This window comes from Loxodonta africana, chromosome 25 (assembly GCF_030014295.1).
Source record: "Loxodonta africana isolate mLoxAfr1 chromosome 25, mLoxAfr1.hap2, whole genome shotgun sequence".
NCBI lineage: Eukaryota > Metazoa > Chordata > Mammalia > Proboscidea > Elephantidae > Loxodonta > Loxodonta africana.
In genome coordinates, this window is record NC_087366.1 from 24,982,920 (window position 1) to 25,000,904 (window position 17,985).

The 17,985-nt window shown below is 41.6% G+C and overlaps 2 protein-coding genes across 5 annotated transcripts in view; both read left to right on the forward strand.

Moving 5' to 3' along the window:
• Positions 1-14,690, forward strand: part of LOC100654875 (quinone oxidoreductase-like protein 2) — a 42,204-nt gene extending 27,514 nt beyond the window's left edge. Inside the window, exons 10-11 of one of the 2 annotated variants that reach the window (XM_023549244.2) lie at positions 13,782-13,885; positions 14,579-14,690. In XM_023549244.2, the coding sequence (XP_023405012.2) occupies positions 13,782-13,885; positions 14,579-14,606 (132 nt within the window). In that variant the 3' untranslated portion in view covers positions 14,607-14,690. Of the gene's footprint in view, positions 1-2,087; positions 3,127-13,781; positions 13,886-14,578 lie in introns of those variants that run through there. The other variant, XM_023549245.2, reaches the window with a different exon arrangement.
• Positions 14,691-14,741: 51 nt separating this feature from the next.
• The window catches only part of SEC16B (SEC16 homolog B, endoplasmic reticulum export factor), a 73,596-nt gene continuing 70,352 nt past the window's right edge, over positions 14,742-17,985 (forward strand). For all 3 annotated transcript variants that reach the window (XM_064276600.1, XM_064276601.1, XM_064276602.1), the window contains exon 1: positions 14,742-14,819. The gene's annotated coding sequence lies outside the window, so the exon portion shown is untranslated. The remainder of the gene's footprint in view (positions 14,820-17,985) is intronic.

Genomic DNA, 17,985 nt, shown 5'->3' on the forward strand with positions numbered 1-17,985 from the left:
GGATCTTTCGGTCTTACTAATTTGCAAGAGTTCCTTGTGTAATCTGTACTTCCCAAACTTTAATATGCATCTAAAATACCTGGAAGTCTGGCTAAAATGCAGATTCTGATTGAGTAGGGGTGAAATGAGGCTTGAGATTGTCCATTTCTAATAAACTCCCAGATGATGCAGAAGCTGATGGTCTTGAGCCACCCTTTCAGTAGCAAGGCTCTAGGTGTAGTTTTAGATTTTGCAAAAGTTTCCTTCTGAGCCTATCATGTTTTTTGTCATCTTTTCTAGATCTAATGTAATCAAATACATCAATATTTTGTCTTATAGTTAGTGCTATTTGGAGCTTTTTTAAGAAGTTCTCCATCCTGGGTCACAATGATCTTTTCCGTTTTCCTTTATTTGCTTTATAACTTTATTTCACACTTAGGGATTTCACCAATTTGAAGTCACCTTTGTGTTGGATGTACATTAGGTAACCAATTTTTATTTTTCTCCTTATACTCAGCCAGTTTTCTCAGCACCAAACAGTCTATTGTTTCTCCATTAATTTGTGGTGCCACTCTTATTTCAAGCTCCAGTATGTACGTGAGGCTGCTCTCTTTTCAGTTTCATTGGTTCACATATCTGTTTTTTTTTTTTTATAGCTTTGAAGTGTGTTTTAATCTCTGTAAGGGTAATTACTCCACCTTTGCTCTTCTTTTTCAAGCTTAACCATTTGTGAATCTTTAGCCTTTTAGATAAAATTTAGAATAAATTCGTTTGGTTCCTCAGAAAATCTGGATGCAATTTTCCTTGGAATTAAATTGAATCTATAGATTAATTTAGAGGGAGAATTGATATTTTTATAATGTTAAGTTGTATCACCTGTGAACAGGGATCTGTCACCACTTATCCAGCTCTTTCGTATATTCTTTTTTTTTTTATAATTTTTATTATGCTTTAAGTGAAAGTTTACAAATCAAGTCAGTCTCTCACACAAATACATACACCTTGCTACGTACTCCCAATTACTCTCCCCCTAATGAGACAGCCTGCTCTCTCCCTCCACTCTCTCTTTTCGTGTCCATTTTGCCAGCTTCTAACCCCCCTCTACCCTCTCATCTCCCCTCCAGGCAGAAGATGCCAACGTTTCTTATCTTCTTAATAGAATTTACATTTTTTCTCCATAAAGTCTTCTGGATTATTTTTGCTTATGTTAATTATAAGTACTTTATGGTTTCTATTGGCTTTGAGAATAATGTTTTGTTTCTGTTATATTCCTAACCCATTGCCATCGAGTCAATTCTGACTCATAGCCACCCTGTAGGACAGAATAGAACTGCCCCATACAGTTTCCAAGGAGCGCCTGGTAGATTCGAACTGCCAACCTTTTGGTTAGCAGCTGTAACTCTTAACTAGTACACCACCAGGGTTTCCATTATATCCCTAGTTGATTATTTTAGATGTAGAGAAACACCAGTGATTTTTGCTGATCTTGTATCTCAGTCTTCTACCTTTCTTCTTATTTGTTTGCCTGTTGCTTTGATTGGTTTGTCTTGTGCGTATGTGTGGATTATTATGTTGTCTACAAATAATGGCACTTTTATGTACTTACTTCCATTCTTCTTTGCCTTATTATTTATGTTTTGTAACCTCGTACTTCTATAAAAGGATTTGAGATGGATTACAATTTCAGTTACATAGGAAACAGGAACATTTTAATAAAAAGATACAAAAAATTTGAGTATTAATTCTCTAGCAGAGACTACATTCTTTCAAAATCTATAGCACATAGAACAATGACAATATAGACAGGCCACAGTGGGGAGGACTCTCTATCTGTTGGCAATTTGTCTGACAAAATTGAAAGTTATAAGTTTAAGGTGAGAGAAAAACTGAGGCAAGGTGATTCTTTATCATTGTTTTCCTTTGAGTTTGTGGTGGTTAATTGCTTAGAATTGCATAGTTAGCTATGTACAGTTCATTGTAAACACATCTTAATACCTTAGCTATTTTAATAATTAGCCAATGGCAGGCATTTGTGGAAATATGCATATATATATGTAAGTCTGGCTACAGCTTTTGTTTGTTTGTTTGTTTTTGTTTTTTTTAATTAGGTCAATGATGCCTTCCTTCATGTGATACAGCGAGAATCCACTGGCAAGGTGCTTCTCTCTCTCAAATAACTCCTCGCCTCAGCAACAAACTCAGCTTATTCAAATCCAAACTGATCCCCTTTCCAAGGAACCTGATTACCCTCCTGAGTTCCTAAAGGTGCCACCACCTTCCTTACTTATCCAGATTTAAAATCTTAGAGTCACCTTTGATTCTGTTTCTTTTTTTATTGCTCATAATTAGTGTGATCATAGTTTAAATGTACAAACTTGAAACCTTTCGAGAGACAGAGTGATGTTAATAATTACACCAGGAAAATAGGTGTCCCAGGCAAACCAAGGCTGTATGGTCACCCTCTTCATAACGCATCAATTGCCAATTTCTTTCAGTCCTACCTCTAAGGTATCTCTCACTTCCATATCTTAGTTATCTCTCATTTGCTGTTTCCAGTGACCTCCTAACTGGCCTTCCTACCTTCAAGCCACCCACACCCTCTCCACCCATGTTATACATTATTGCCGTGGTGACCTTCCTGAAGCATAACTACGTCTATGTCTTGTCTCAGAAAACCCACAAGTGGCTCAACGTTGGCTACATGGTGGAATTCAGACTCCTTGAGGTAGCTTTTAATTATGACCATGACCTTGCCCTTCTCTACTTTCTACCCTTACATTCTACCGCTTCACTGGTCCCTAAGCATACACTGTACTTACCTGCTATCTCCCTTTGCCCATGCCATTCTCTGGACACCCTCATCTCTGTCAAACATAAGCCTTCCTGACCTTAGGACCTGGCCTCTGAGCCTTCAATTTCTCAACTGTAAAGTCAATATTACAATATCTACCTTACAAGGTTGTTGAGAACAATACATGCAATGATTGTGTAAAACACATGGTAAGTGATTAGCAAATGCTAGGTACTTTCCCTTCTTTCTCCTCTCCTTTCCCAATGTATTACTCAATTGTAAATACTCAATAAAGTGAATTGAATTTGAATTACTTGCAAGTCTTGAGTTGTAGAATTATGTTCAGACTTTGTTACCCTCACATCTATGTGAATCCATTCAGGGAAGAGAGGAGAGAGTGTGTGCAGAGTACCTAGCTTAGGTGGAAGGAAGCTCAAGTCTCTGCCCATGTCTTGGTTTGTGAGGAGAAATCCTAACACATCTGCTAGGAGCTAAGAATTGTATGGTGTCCCCAGGTGGTACAAATGGCTGATGTGCTTGCCTGCTAGCACAAAGGTTGACGGTTTGAGTCTACCCAGAGGCACCTTGGAAGAAAGGCCTAGTGATCTACTTCCAAAAATTCAGCCATTGAAACCCCTATGGATTGCAGCTCTACTCTGACACACAGGGGGTTGCCATGAGCCAGAATCCACTTGACAGCAAGTGGTTGGTTAAGCCTTATACTCCACTGCTCCTACTGCTTGAAAAAGGGTGGGAGAGGTAAAAACAGACACCTGACAGAATAGGGGTGTGGGTATGTCGGCTTACTTCTGATGAAGCCCTGTTGCAATAAATGTGGTAAGAGGCTTTGCTCTGATAAGTACCTCAGGCCATTTAAAGATACCTATCTTCTCAGGGGAAACCCTGGTAGTGTAGTGGTTAAGTGCTACAGCTGCTAACCAAGAGGTTGGCAGTTTGAATCCACCAGGCACTTGGAAACTTGATGGGGCAGTTCTACTCTGTCCTATAAGGTCGCTATGAGTTGGAATCAACTCGATGGCAGTGGGTTTGGTTTTGGTTATCTTCTCAGGGACTTTTCACCAAGATTCTTTTAAAGAATAGAATTGTAAAATAGGGATTGAACATGTGGGGAATGAATTTGAAACTGAGTAATTCACAGAAGGCGGGGAAGGGAAAGATGGTGGGGAAATCACCCACGTGTCTGTTGTGAGCCCTAGTGGTGCCTCCATGATGGCCCAAGCACTTACTGCTGCCTCTTCTGTGCCTTGGTTGGCAGGACCCAGCCTTTGGGAGCTCTATATCTTCTGGTTCCATTTAATGACACGCCTCCTCTCATCTGCCTTCTTAATTCCAGCCATTTAAGCCCCACTTCTTAATTCGAGTCATTTTTGTATTTAAATGAAAGTTGGTTTTCGAAAATATCAAGAAACTCAACTTTGAGACTAATTTTAGAATTTCCCAACATCCTTTGTGATAATTGGAGACATGCTGGATAGATCCCGGGAGAGAAGGAAGACAAACTCAGGATTGGGAAGAGTGCAGGAGCCCAGCCCAGAGCTATCTTTCCCACCATTCAGAGCTGATCAGTAGGTGTCACAAGTAACAAAGATCGATTGCCCCCAGCTCACTAACATCAAAATGACTTTGATTGAAGGAGTCAGTCATTAAGGAGAGTGAGTTTTTTCAAGTTTAACAAGAATTGATTAGAGCCCCTAATGACCTGCTCTCCGCTTGTCTGTGTTTCTGCTCCACTGGAATGATTTGATTTGAAAGCATTTGGCTCATATTTTAGTCCTTGTTTGGTTGTTCTACCATCTGAGCCATTAGTCTGGAAAAAAAAAAAAAAAACCAATGCAGCTCTGAGTGACAGCATTTATTCTATATTCACAGACTTTCCCAGCTCCCCCTTGTAGGCTGGCTGCTGGAGAAATCACTCCCACATACCTATATCTTCTTTTTCAGTAACTGTGGGTCTGTCCACCTGCACATACTTCTCTCAACAATCAAAGTGAGGTTTTGAGTTATTAGCCATGGAACAATCCTGTCTACATATCATCACTATATTTGTCCCTGCTACTGCCTCTGTAATCTCTGTGGATTTAGAAAACTCTGTTTTCTCTCTGAGCTGTGGTAACGACAACCAATAAAAGCCTTGCTATTTGACAAGTGAAAGAAAATAGAGGTGCCTTCCTGGAATCATTATTTTTTTTTTTTAGTTTTTATTGTGTTTTAAGTGAAAGTTTACAAATCAAGTCAGTTTCTCATACAAAAATGTATATACACCTTGCTATTTTTTGATGTACTCCTAGTTGCTCTCCCCCTAATGAGACGGCACACTTGTGTTCTCCACCTTGTACTCCTATGTCCATTCAGCCAGCTTCTGTCCCCCTTGGCCTTCTCATCTCCCCTCCAGGTAGGAGCTGCCCACATAGTCTCGTGTCTACTTGATCCAAGCAGCTCAATTCTCACCAGTATCATTTTCTTTTTTTTTTCTTTTTTATGATTTTTATTGTGCTTTAAAGGTTACAAATCAAGTCAGTTTCTCACACAAAAGCTTGTATACACCTTGCTAAAAAAATATACCTTGCTACATACTTCCAATTACTCTCCCCCTAATGAGACAGCCTGTTCTCTCCCTCTACTCTCTCTTTTCGTGTCCATTTTGCCAGCTTCTAACCCCCTCTACCCTCTCATCTCCCTTCCAGGCAGGATATGCTACCATAGTCTCAAGTGTCCACCTGACCCAAGAAGCTCACGCCTCACCAGCATCCCTCTCCAACCCATTGTCCAGCCCAATCCATATCTGAAGAGTTGGCTCTGGGAAGAGTTGTCGTGGGCCAACAGAGGGTCTGGGAGCCATGACCATCAGGGTCCTTCCAGTCTCAGTCAGACCATTAAGTCTGGTCTTTTTATAAGAATTTGGGAACTGCATCCCACTGCTCTCCTGCTCCCTTAGGGGTTCCCTGTTGTGTTCCCTGTCAGGGCAGTCTTTGGTTATAGCCAGGCACCATCTAGTTCTTCTGGTCTCAGGATAATGTAGTCTCTGGTTCATGTGGGCCTTTCTGTCTCCTGGGCTTGTAATTACCTTGTGTCCTTGGTGTTCTTTATTATCCTTTGATCCAGGTGGGTTGAGACCAATTGATGCATCTTAGATGGCTGTTTCCTAGCGTTTAGGACCCCAGACGCCACTCTTCAAAGTGGGATGCAGAAAGTTTTCTTAATAGATTTTATTATGCCAATTGACTTAGATGTCCCCTGAAACCATGGTCCCCAAACTCCTGCTGCTGCTACACTGGCCTTCGAAGTATTCAGTTTATTCAGGAAACTTCTTTGCTTTTGGTTTAGTCCAATTGTGCTCACCTCCCTTGTGTTGTGTGTTGTCTTTCCCTTCACCTAAAGTAGTTTCTTTTTTTTATCTACTATCTAATTAGTGAATACTCCTCTTCTCCCACCCCTCCTTGTAACCACAAAAGAATGTTTTCTTCTCAGTTTAAACTATTTCTCAAGTTCTTTTAATAGTGGTCTTATACAGTATTTGTCCTTTTGCAACTAATTTCACTCAGCATAATGCCTTCCAGGTTCCTCTATATTATGAAATGTTTCACAGATTCCTCACTGTTTTTTATAGATGCATAGTATTCCATTGTGTGCATATACCATAATTTATTTATCCATTCATCCGTTGATGGGCACCTTGGTTGCTTCCATCGTTTTGCTATTGTAAACAGTGCAGCAATAAACATGGGTGTGCATATATCTGTTCGTGTAAAGGCTCTTATTTCTCTAGGATATATTCCAAGGAGTGGGATTGCTGGATTCTATGGTAGTTCTATTTCTAGCTTTTTAAGGAAGTACCAAATTGATTTCCAAAGTGGTTGTACCATTTTACATTCCCACTAGCAGTGTATAAGTGTTCCAATCTCTCCACAGCCTCTCCAACATTTATTATTTTGTGTGTTTTGGATTAATGCCAGCCTTGTTGGAGTGAGATGAAATCTCATTGTAGTTTTGATCTGCATTTCTCTAATGACTAATGATCATGAACACTTCCTCATATATCTGTTAGCTACCTGAATGTCTTCTTTAGTGAAGTGTCTGTTCATATCTTTTGCCCATTTTTTGATTGGGTTATTTGTCTTTTTGCAGTATCATGTAGATTTTAGAGATCAGACACTGATTGAAATGTCATAGCTAAAAACTTTTTCCCAGTCTGTAGGTAGTCTTTTTACTCTTTTGGTGAAGTCTTTGGATGAGCATAGGTATTTGATTTTTAGGAGCTCCCAGTTATCTAGTTTTTCTTCTGCATTGTTAGTAATGTTTTATATACTGTTTATGCCATGTATTAGGGCTGCTAACATTGTCGCTATTTTTTCTTCCATGATCTTTATTGTTTTAGATTTTATATTTAGGTCGTTGATCCATTTTGAGCTCATTTTTGTGCATGGAGTGAGGTATGGGTCTTGTTTCATTTTTTTTGCAGATGGATATCCAGTTATGCCGGCACCATTTATTAAAAAGACTGTCTTCAGTATCATCTTCTAATCATTTTTTTAATTAGAAAAATCCATGTAAACTAAGAAATAATTCATTTTCTTTCTCTTATTTTTATCCCTAAGATCATATAAGTGAATCAAAGAGCAGTGATTTTTCAAAATCTTTATTGTTTATAAAAGTCATGTGAGGGGAAGACCTACTTAAACATCCAATCAAACAAACAAACAAACAAACTCTGGCATGTTGGACTGTCCCATTTTGCTCTTCATCACAGCTTATTGATAGATGGAAGATCTGAATTAGAAATGCTGGTTCCTAGAACTTTTTCATTGTCTGGGAAGATTTCATTTCTTCTGTACGGTGGCTGGGAATGGCCAGTTTTCTAAACCTTAGTGAATTGCCTCATTATTTTAAAGATAGTAGTGTTAAAGTGGAAACCCTGGTGGCGTAGTGGTTAAGTGCTATGGCTGCTAACCAAAAGGTCGGCAGTTCAAATCCACCAGGCGCTCCTTGGAAACTCTATTGGGCAGTTCTACTCTGATCTGTAGGATCGCTATGAGTCGGAATCGATTTGATGGCAATGGGTTTGGTTTTTTGGTTTTGGTATTGTTAAAGTAAGGAGCCCTGGTGGTGCAATGGTGAAGCAGTCAGCTGCTAACTGAAAGGTCAACAGTTTGAACCTACTAGTGACTCTGTGGGAGAAGAGACCTGGTGATCTACTCCTGTAAAGACTACAGCCTAGGAAACCCCATGGGGCAGTTCTGCTCTATTCTGTAGGGTCGCTATGAGTTGGAACTGACTTGATGGCACACCTCAACAACAACAAAAACAACAAATTGTTAAAATAATCATACAAATACCACATAGTCACTGAAAAAAAAATTCAGGCCACCCAGAAGTTTTTATGAGTATAAATTGTTATTCTACTTTTTCCCTATTCCTGTCTCATTCCCATTCTTTAGGTAATAAACCACTGCAAGCAGTTTGGTGTTAGTCTTGCAGACCTTTTTAATAGGACACACACATATATAACACATACAGGTTTTTTTTTGAAATTTTTTATGCATTTTAAAAATAACTGATCATAGTACACATACTCTTCTGTAATGTACTGTTTTTAATCAATAGTGTATCATGGGCATCATTCCGTTTTAGTAAATACAGTTACCTCATTCTTTTTAACAGTTGCATAGTATACCACAGTGAGGATGTGTATAGTATTTCCTTATTGGTGGGCTTATCCATTTCTTTAGTAAATATTTTTGATGTTCCTCTACATACCAAGCACAGCACAGAGGATATAGTGTTGAGCAAAGGTAAGTATGTCCCTTAGCCCCTTGGAGCTTATAAATCTAATGGAGAGATAGACATTAATCAAATACACACAGCCGTGCCAAACCAGCGGCGTAGAAGACATAGTAGAATTTGACTCAAGGGAGTCAGGAAAGGTTTCCCAGACGAAAGACCCTTGAGCCTCTATCTGAAGATGGACTAGGAATTTAAATAGGCAGAGAAGAAAGGGGAGCATGTTCTAGGGTCGTGTGGGGAGTAAAAGGGGCTGAAAGGAAGGCTAGCGGGGCTGGAACTCTGGAAATGGAGGTGAGTTTTGGGAGGTGAGTCTGAGAATGGGGGTAGATTAGGCTGGAACTTGTGGGTCAGTTACAGAGCTTTGCCTTTAAAGAGTATTTACACCATTTAAATGCTGTAAGCAGGATAGGGAGGGACATCACAATTATAATGACATTTTGGAAAAGTCCCAGCTATAGTGGGAGAAGGAACCCTGTTGGCGCAGTGGTTAAAACACTTGGCTGCTAACTGAAAGGTTGGTGGTTTGGACCCAGCAGCCGCTTTGTGGGAGAAAGATGTGGCAGTCTGCTTCTGTAAAGATTTCAGCCTTGGAAACCCTATGGGGCAGCACTATGCTGTCCTGTAGGGTCGCTGTGGGTCAGAATTGACTCGATGGCAATGGTTTGGGTTTTTTTTGGTTTATAGCGGGAGAAGTGATTGGAGACAAGCTTGATTAGTGTGGGCAGACCAGTGAGGAGTCCACTGAAGTCCAAATGAGAGGAAATGGTATCTTGTATTAAGGTGGAGATGATGGAGAAAGAGAGAAATGGACAGAATAGAGGGTTATGCAGGAGATAAAAAGTAAAAGGATTTGGTGTTAGGTTGGACATGGGAGCCAGGGGATGGAGAGGGAAATGTCAGAATTATTCGTAGGTTTCTGGGTAGATGATTGAGAAGAGAAACAACAGAAGATAATTGGGTTTTAGCAGTGGAGTATGGGGACGAGGGAGGCAGAAGATTAAGTTTTATACGTGTTGAGATATTTAAAAGATGTCAAGCATGCAGTTTGTATACCTGTTTGGGGCTCAGAAGAGAGATACGGGCAGAGATACAAATTTGGGGGTCATTTGCATGAAGGTGATATTGATACCTATGGTATGGCCGAGATTATCCAGGAAGAATTGTAGGGTAAGAAAGGAAGAGAAGCTAGACTAGCCTTGGACCTCTTTCCTTTTAACAGAACTGTAGACTGTTTTGTGACTGTGCTATAGACTGCTGAAAGAGATGTAGAGAGGGGTAGTTTGGTGATTTAAAATAAATGACAAGTGGTTATAAGGAAGGCTGTATTGCATAGTGGATACAACACCATCCTCTCAATGGAGGGCAAGAGACTGGGGTTCTAATTCCAGCTATTTGACCTTGGGCTAGACTCATCTTTTACTTTCCTCATCTGAAAAATGAAGATAAGAGTATGTTTTGTTTCTGCCTTGCATGGTTCATGTGAGGGTTAAATGAGATAGTACAGGGGAAAGTGCTTTGCAAATTGTCATTGTTATAATAGATTACAAGATTGCCTAGTACCAGTGTGTTCAAGTTCATTTCAGAGTTAAAGCAAAAATGTGTATATATTTTTTCAGCATATGCTTTGCTGACTTGAAGCAAGAGAATTGTTTGATTTTTGAAAATCTCTCAAATATTTTTATATTTTATTTTAGCTGAGGTCATTGTGCTCTTTCATACAGAACAATAGGCAAAGTAATAGGGGCCTGATGGTCTGATGTACCTCAAAGACATACCAGAGGGAGGCAAGGACTAGAGAAGGACACCTAAATTGATCAAGAGGGGAGAGAGAGTTCTTTGTGAGGAATGATGAAAGAATTAGGGCTTTCCATTCTGGAAAGGCAGGCCAAGAGTGGGGTGTGATTGAAATTTATAAAATAATGAAAATCATAGACAGGATGAAAATATGAACTTGTTAAGTCCCAGAGCACAGAAACTAGGGATAACTTTTTTCCTTTATTAAAAAAAAAAAAAAAAACACTTTTGGGCAAAGTAAAAATAGCACTTCTTTTACATAGGCATAGTAACCATATTACCCAGTTTACCGGGTACTGGGTAGTAACCATATAGAACTTAATACTCTCAGGGTTTGCCAGGATCAAAAACAAATATTATAAGAGAAAGATTATGTTATTGGAGGATAGACTTATCGGGGATTGTAAAATGAAATTAAAATTACTCGAGTAGAGGTTGACACCGTAGGGAGTGACTGCTAAGCTTTCCTTCCTATATGGCATCCTTGTTCCGTCAGGATTCCTGGGTGGATGTGCAGGAGAGGAGAGAGTACAGAATTTGGGCTCAGAGGAGCTTGCTGCTAGTCTTACCTGTCTGACCTTAGGAGGTGACTTCTCTCCTGTGTACTTTAGTTTCCTCATCTGTTAAAAAAAGAAAAGGTTATGCAACATTAAAACCTGCCTAAACTCACAGGGGAAAACCCTGGTGGCGTAGTGGTTAAGAGTTCGGCTGCTAACGAAAAGGTCGGCAGTTCAAATCCACCAGGCGCTCCTTGGAAACCCTATGGGGGGCAGTTCTACTCTGTCCTGTACGGTCGCTATGAGTTGGAATTGACTAGATGGCAACGGGTAACCTCATAGGCCACCATCTGTCGGTTGTACTGTGTTGGCTTGTGTGTTGCTGTGATGCTGGAAACTATGCCACTGATTTTTCAAATACCAGCAGGTTCACCCATAGTGGACAAGTTTCAACTGAGCTTCTAGACTAAGGAAGACTAGGAAGAAAGGCCTGGTGATCTTCTGAAAATTAGCCATTAAAGACCTTATGGATAACAACAGAATGTTGTCTGACTTCCTTGCTTTGAACCCATCATCAGGGGGGATCAGTTGCTGGAGGAAATCATAATGTTTGGTGAAATAGAGGGCCAGTGAGGGTGAGGGAGACAGTTGGTGAGATGAATTGGCACAATAGCCACAGCAATGGACTGGAACTTACTGTTGATTGTGAGAATGATGCAGGACCAGGCAACATTTTGTTGTATATAAGGTCACTATGAGTAGGAATTGATTTTATGGCAACTATTTTTTTTTTCTTTATTTATCTATCTGTCTGTCTTTGTGTCTATCCATCCATCCATCCATCCCCCCAGCCACCCATCCACCCATCCACCACCCCAACCTCCCTACCGACCTTCCCCACCCCCCCATCTACCTACCTGCCTATCTATCTACCTACCAATCTACCTTAACAGGGCTATTCTGAAAGATTCAAATGAAGCAAGGCTTTTGGAAGTGTTTTGTAGTTGGTAAATAATTTCTACTTTCATTTAGCATTTCCAGTTCTGTGCCCTTCAGCTGGATTAACCTTCATCTTGCCCTTCCTTACCCTGGCCTTCTTAGGGATCAGTACTTTTCAACTTCAAAATGAAGGAGAGGACAGGGATCAATCCCTCATCCTCTAGGGAGGTGGAGAGAATGCAAACACCTCTTCTCTCATCCCTGTTCTCATTCCTGGGGAAGATCTGGTAGGAGAACTAAAGGAATTGTAAAAAGTTGTCGGGAGAATTTTGTAAGCATCTCTCTTCTCCTTTGGATGTCTTATGTGGTACAATGCCAACTAAAAGGGTGGCATGTTTTTGGTCCTTAGGACTTTGAGGGTTTCTGTAGATCTTAGGGAAACTAAAAAGGGCCAGTACAGGGTTTAGAAGAGAAAAACCATGGGGACTGCTTCTTATGGCTTCTCATAGGTTTAGGCTTTAAGGGAGAGAGAAAGAATAGGACCATGACTTTTCCTTTGAAGATGGCCATTGCAGTTCACGGTGGCAGGAAAGCTGATGAAGATCTACAGGGAGAGAATATGTCTTGCCTGGAGGTTGGCTGAATTCCATGTGCATCTCTTGGGCACCTGACTTTGGCAGATGGGGCGCAGCAACAGCAGGAAGAGAGAACCAGTAAGAAAAAACTTTCTATTTCCTCTGTAGCAAGTATAAACTGTTTACCTGGCTTTCAAGCACTCTACATTATGACCTCATCTGATCTAATTTCCCATGTCATGTAGTGGACAGAGAATGGCCGGTGAGCCAAGCAGCCCTGGTTTTGAATCTTGGCTATACTGCAGATTAGCAGTGTGGGCTCAGTTTCAGAACCATAAAGCGGTGTCAATGGTTAACATCTCATTACAGAGTTGCAGTGAGGATGAAATGAGGTTATATTTGTGACACACTTAGCATTGTGTCTTGCACATTGTAGGCCCTAAACAAATGTCAGCTTTTGTATGACCCACCAATATCCTGTTCTCTAGGGAGATTGACTGCTGGACTGACTACAAGCTCTGCAAAAGCAGGGACTGGGATGTGCTTTGCTCACTGCTGTCTGTGGTGCACGCACAGCTGAAGGAACAAACCTCTCTGCACCAGGAAACTCTCATTTCTTTCTGAGCAAGTCGTATCTGAATCAGGTCCCAACTGAAGGCTTATTTCCTCAGTGAAACTGGCTTGTGTTGATCCTGCTTTCCCATGGTGCTCAGTTCCACCCTCAGACAGCCATGAATTTACATAGTTGTCTTGTTGCGTTGCATATGTTAGTCTTATCTTTCGATGTTGTTCAACATTTAGTGAGCACTTCTTATGACCTAGGCCCTGGGTTAGAGATGCAACCAAGTAGGAAATTCCTTAGATGGGGGTCCCACATCTGATACTTTTTCTTCTTTATAGAACCCAGTGCAAGAAAGTGCTGGCCTTAGCTGAGACTTGAGGGAAAACCTATGTGCTGCTTTTGACATGTGACACAGTGGGGTACATTGCAGGAACCTCTCACTTTGAGGTCCCAGGAGACCTATGTTCTGGCTCTTAGAGCTTCCTCATCCCTGGTGTCTTTGAGTTGATAGGGAGTTGTGCAAGGGGTTTGTGTTATTTGTATCGCTAATTTGTCTCAAAAAATATAAAGCAGTACTCAATATCTTTCTCATAAGAACAGCACTCATGGGCCAATTGGTACCACTTTCATATAGCATGGGGCAATTGCTTAAAAGATTCCCCTTCCTTTCCTTTTGTTCTGAAAATTGCAAAAGCCAGAGGTATAAGCTGAATCAGGTCCAGTGAATTTCTTTCTCCGTTTTTTTTTTCTCTGAAGAAAGATCAAGGGCAGCCTCTTTCTGAAGGCAGGTATGGGACCAGTCTCAGCATGTCTCCTGCCTCATGTTTCTGCTCATTTCTCAGGTCCACTTTCTGATGTGTGATTCCAGGCCACCTGTCTCAGTTCCCATGGAGCCAGGAACCACTGTGACCCAACTAGGGACCTGTCCCTGCAGCTTCCAAGTCAGGTCAGTAGTCGAGCTGTTCCCATTGAACAGTTTAGTTCTCTTTTGACTTCAGCTTGTAAAATTTCTGATTTATTTTTTTCATTTTTATCCTCTCCTATGCTTTAAAAGTTATTTTTTTTTTTAAGTTAAATATAACCACAAGGAGGACTTGTGATCCTCTTCTCACTGACCCAGATATTTTAAAAGCTGGAGGATTGACAGCAGCTTCTCATCTGGGGATACAGACTGGCTCTTAGGAGCTGATCATGTAAATGTAATAATGAAGTATTAATCCTGTTTCCCACACATAAATCATTCTCCTTGTTTTCCTTTACCTATTTAAACCTTACTCATTCTTCGGTGCATTGTAGACAAAGCCATGGACTTGGAGATAAAAGACGTAGGCTCAAATCCCGACTGGGAAGCTTACAAGCTATCTGTCCATGGGCAAGTTGCTTCATGTCTGTGAACTTGGTTTCTTAATCTGTAGAACAGGGATGCTGATAATTTCATGGAGTGAAGGTTGAGGGTTAAGGATCTAGCCGACTACCTGGAATGCACAGAACAGGCCCCCCAAGAAATACTTAGCAAACTCCAAAAAGCTCAATTTGAGTAATTCTAGTATCATCAATTTGTCCTATTTTTAGATTTCTGTATCATTGAGTCTATCAACACCAAACAGTTTAACAATTAACCATGTCTTGTCTTTAATAGTGAATCTCTGGGTAGTTCAAGTGGCTAATGTACTCACCTGCTAACTCAAAGGCTGGAGGCTCGAGTCCACCCAGAAGTGCCTTAGAAGAAAGACCTGGCAATCTACTTCCAGAAATCAGCCATTGAAAACCCTGTGGAGCACAGTTCTATCCTGACACACGTGGGGTCTTCATGAGTCAAGGTGGACGTGACAGCAGCTGTTTTTGCTCTTTAGTAGTTTTTCCGCATCCCCATTGGTTGGGTAAGTTCTTTGCAGGATGGTGCTGTGTATTTATTTCTCTTGTGTCAGTGTTACGGCAATAGGCACTTAATCCTCGAGAATGGATTGATGGAGCACATTATTCCATTTAACTGAATTTGGGTTCTGTAGCACAACATAGGTTATTTTCTTTGTCTTTATCTCTCCAGTTTCCCTGCTTGTCATGGTGAAGTAGCAGGAAATCTTTTTGGCTTTCATTATGTTGTCAATGCGTGGCTTCTCATCAAACATGTGCTATGCTTGTGTTCAAAGATACTGATGACCTGCCATGAACAGTTTGTTTGACTTGTTTATCTACCTGTGCAGACGGGTTGTCCTTGAATCAGCTTTGTTTTCTCACTCAGGCAGGGCTGAGGAAGGCACACAGAGCTGTGTGTGTGCCTGGTGAGAGCACCTTTCTGCTGCCAGGACACACAGCCCCGTGAAGGAAGCCCAGAGCTGCCCTCTTCTGGCCATGCCAGGCACTCAGTGGATTTAACTGTGACCCAAAGAGCCTGTGTTTCTTGGATAAGAATGTCATTTGTGGCTGGCACATCACCTCCAGCCTCACCTCCACAAACTGCCTAGGAGTCTAAATAAATACTAAAGGGAGGTATGGTTTGTTTTTTTTTTTCCTCTGTACTTTAGATGAAGGTTTACAGAACAAACTAGTTTCTCATTAAACAATTACTACATATATTGTTTTATGACATTGGTTAACAACCCCATGACATGTCAACACTCTCCCTTCTTGACCTTGGGTTCCCTATTACCAGCTTTCCTGTCCCCTCCTGCCTTCTAGTCCTTGCCCCTGGGCTGGTGTGCCCCTTTAGTCTCATTTTGTTTTATGGGCCTGTCCAATCTTTGGCTAAAGGTTGAACCCAGGGGGCGACTTCATTACTGAGCTAAAAGGGCCATACTCTCAGGGTTTTTCCAGTCTCTGTCAGGCCAGTAAGTCTGGTCTTTTTTTGTGTGTGAGTTAGAATTTTGTTCTACATTTTTCTCCAGCTCTGTCCAGGACCTTCTATTGTGATCCCTGTCAGAGCAGCAAGTGGTGATAGCCAGGTATCATCTAGCCGTACTGGACTCAGTCTGGTGGAGGTCTTGATAGTTGTGGTCCATTAGTCCTTTGGAATAATTTTTCCCTTGTATCTTTAGTTTTTTCATTCCCCCTTGCTCCTGAAAGGGTGAGACCAGTGGAGTATCTTAGATGGCTGCTCACAGGCTGTTAAGACCCCAGATGCTACTCACTAAAGTAGAATATAGAACATTTTCTTTATAAACTATATTATGCCAGTTGAGCTAGGTGGTCCCCACAGCCCTCAGCCCAGCATTTTGGTCCCTCAGGGAGTTTGGATGTATCTATGGAGCTTCCATGACCTTGCCTTGGACAAGTTGTGCTGGCTTCCCCAGTAAAGGGATATTTTAATTAGAATTGATTAACCATCTTTCCCTGAAAGACCTTGGTACCAATTCCATCACACTTTATTGTCTTAGTTACCTAGTGCTGCTGTAACAGAAGTACCACAAGTGGGTGGCTTTAAAGAACAGAAATTTATTTTCTCACAGTTTAGGAGGCTGTTGTTGTATTTCCTCAAGTTGATTCCAACTCATGGCGATGCTATATGACAGACTAAAACTGCCCCATGGGGTTTTCTAGGCTGAAATCTTTATGGGGGCAGATAAGTAGGTTTTTCTGCTGTGGTGGGTTTGAACTGCAGACCTTTCAGTTAACAGTTAACCACTGTACCACCAGGGCTCCGTTTAGGAGGCTAGAAGTTCAAATTCTGACTGTGGCTCTAGGAGGAGATACTTCTTTATCTATTTCAGCTTCTAGTAGCCAGCAGTCCTTGAAGTTCTTGGGCTTGTAGACTCATCTGTCTCTGTCATCTTCAGATAGCGTCTGTATTCCGCCATTCCTGGGAGTTCCTGGGCTTGTAGGCTCATCTGTCTCTGTCATCTTCAGATAGCGTCTGTATTCCGCCATTCCTGGGAGTTCCTGGGCTTGTAGGCTCATCTGTCTCTGTCATCTTCAGATAGCGTCTGTATTTCGCCATTCCTGGGAGTTCCTGGGCTTGTAGGCTCGTCTGTCTCTGTCATCTTCAGATAGTGTCTGTATTCTGCCATTCGTGCTTCATATGTCTCTGTGTCTCTGCTGCTCCTTGTAACTTGGAAGTAATTGGATTTAGCACACACCCTACACTGATAGGGCCTCATTAACACAAAACCCCAAAAAACTCATTGCCGTGGAGTTGATTCCAACTCATAGTGACCCAAAAGGACAGAGTAGAACTGCTCCATAGGGTTTCCAAGGAGCAGCTGGTGGATTTGAACTGCCAACCTTTTGGTTAGCAGCCAAGCTCTTAACCACTGTACCACCAGGGCTGTCATAGGTTAACATAAAGAAAACCTTATTTCCAGATAGGATTATTCCACAGGTATAGAGGTTAGGATTGCAACACATATTTTGGGGGGACACAATTCAATCCATAACACTTACTTATGATTACTTAAGTACTAGACGCCCAAGCCCTCCCAACCTCCACATCTTGGCATATCTTCCTTTTTGACCTCACCCCTAAGCCCTTCCCTTATACCCTCAACCTCTTCTCTCAGTGTGCCTCTCACCTTTTGCTCTGGCTGATACCTGACTTCTTCTGGGGAGATGGAGATATCCCGTAAGTATACAGGGCCTCGTGGTAGGGTAGGTGTCTTCTTTGTTCCTCATGGCCGTTCCTAGACCATTGTTTCTCTCTTCTTCCTCTCCCCTTTCAAGTTTTGAAGCACAGGACCTCAGAATATCCATGAACCCCCACCAATGCTCCTTACTGTAGTTACCTACCAGCCTGGCCTGTCACTGCGCCTCCTTACTCAGTGAAGACCTGAGCCCCTGCCGGCTCACCGTCACTCTTCAACACAGCTCCTGTCCTCACTCTTGGGGGTTGCATTGTCCACTTAAATCAGCCAGTCTCAGCCTTGGCTACACTTTAAACTCACTCGGGAAATGTTAAAAGGCCCGGGTATCACTCCCCCCACCCCAACCAATTGAACCAGGATCTTTGGGAGTGGGCTACAGGCATCTGTACAATTTAAAAACTCCCCAGGTCATTCTAGCACATGGCCAGGTTTGAGAACCACTGGTGTAGGTGGTCCACGTAGTATCTGGCCT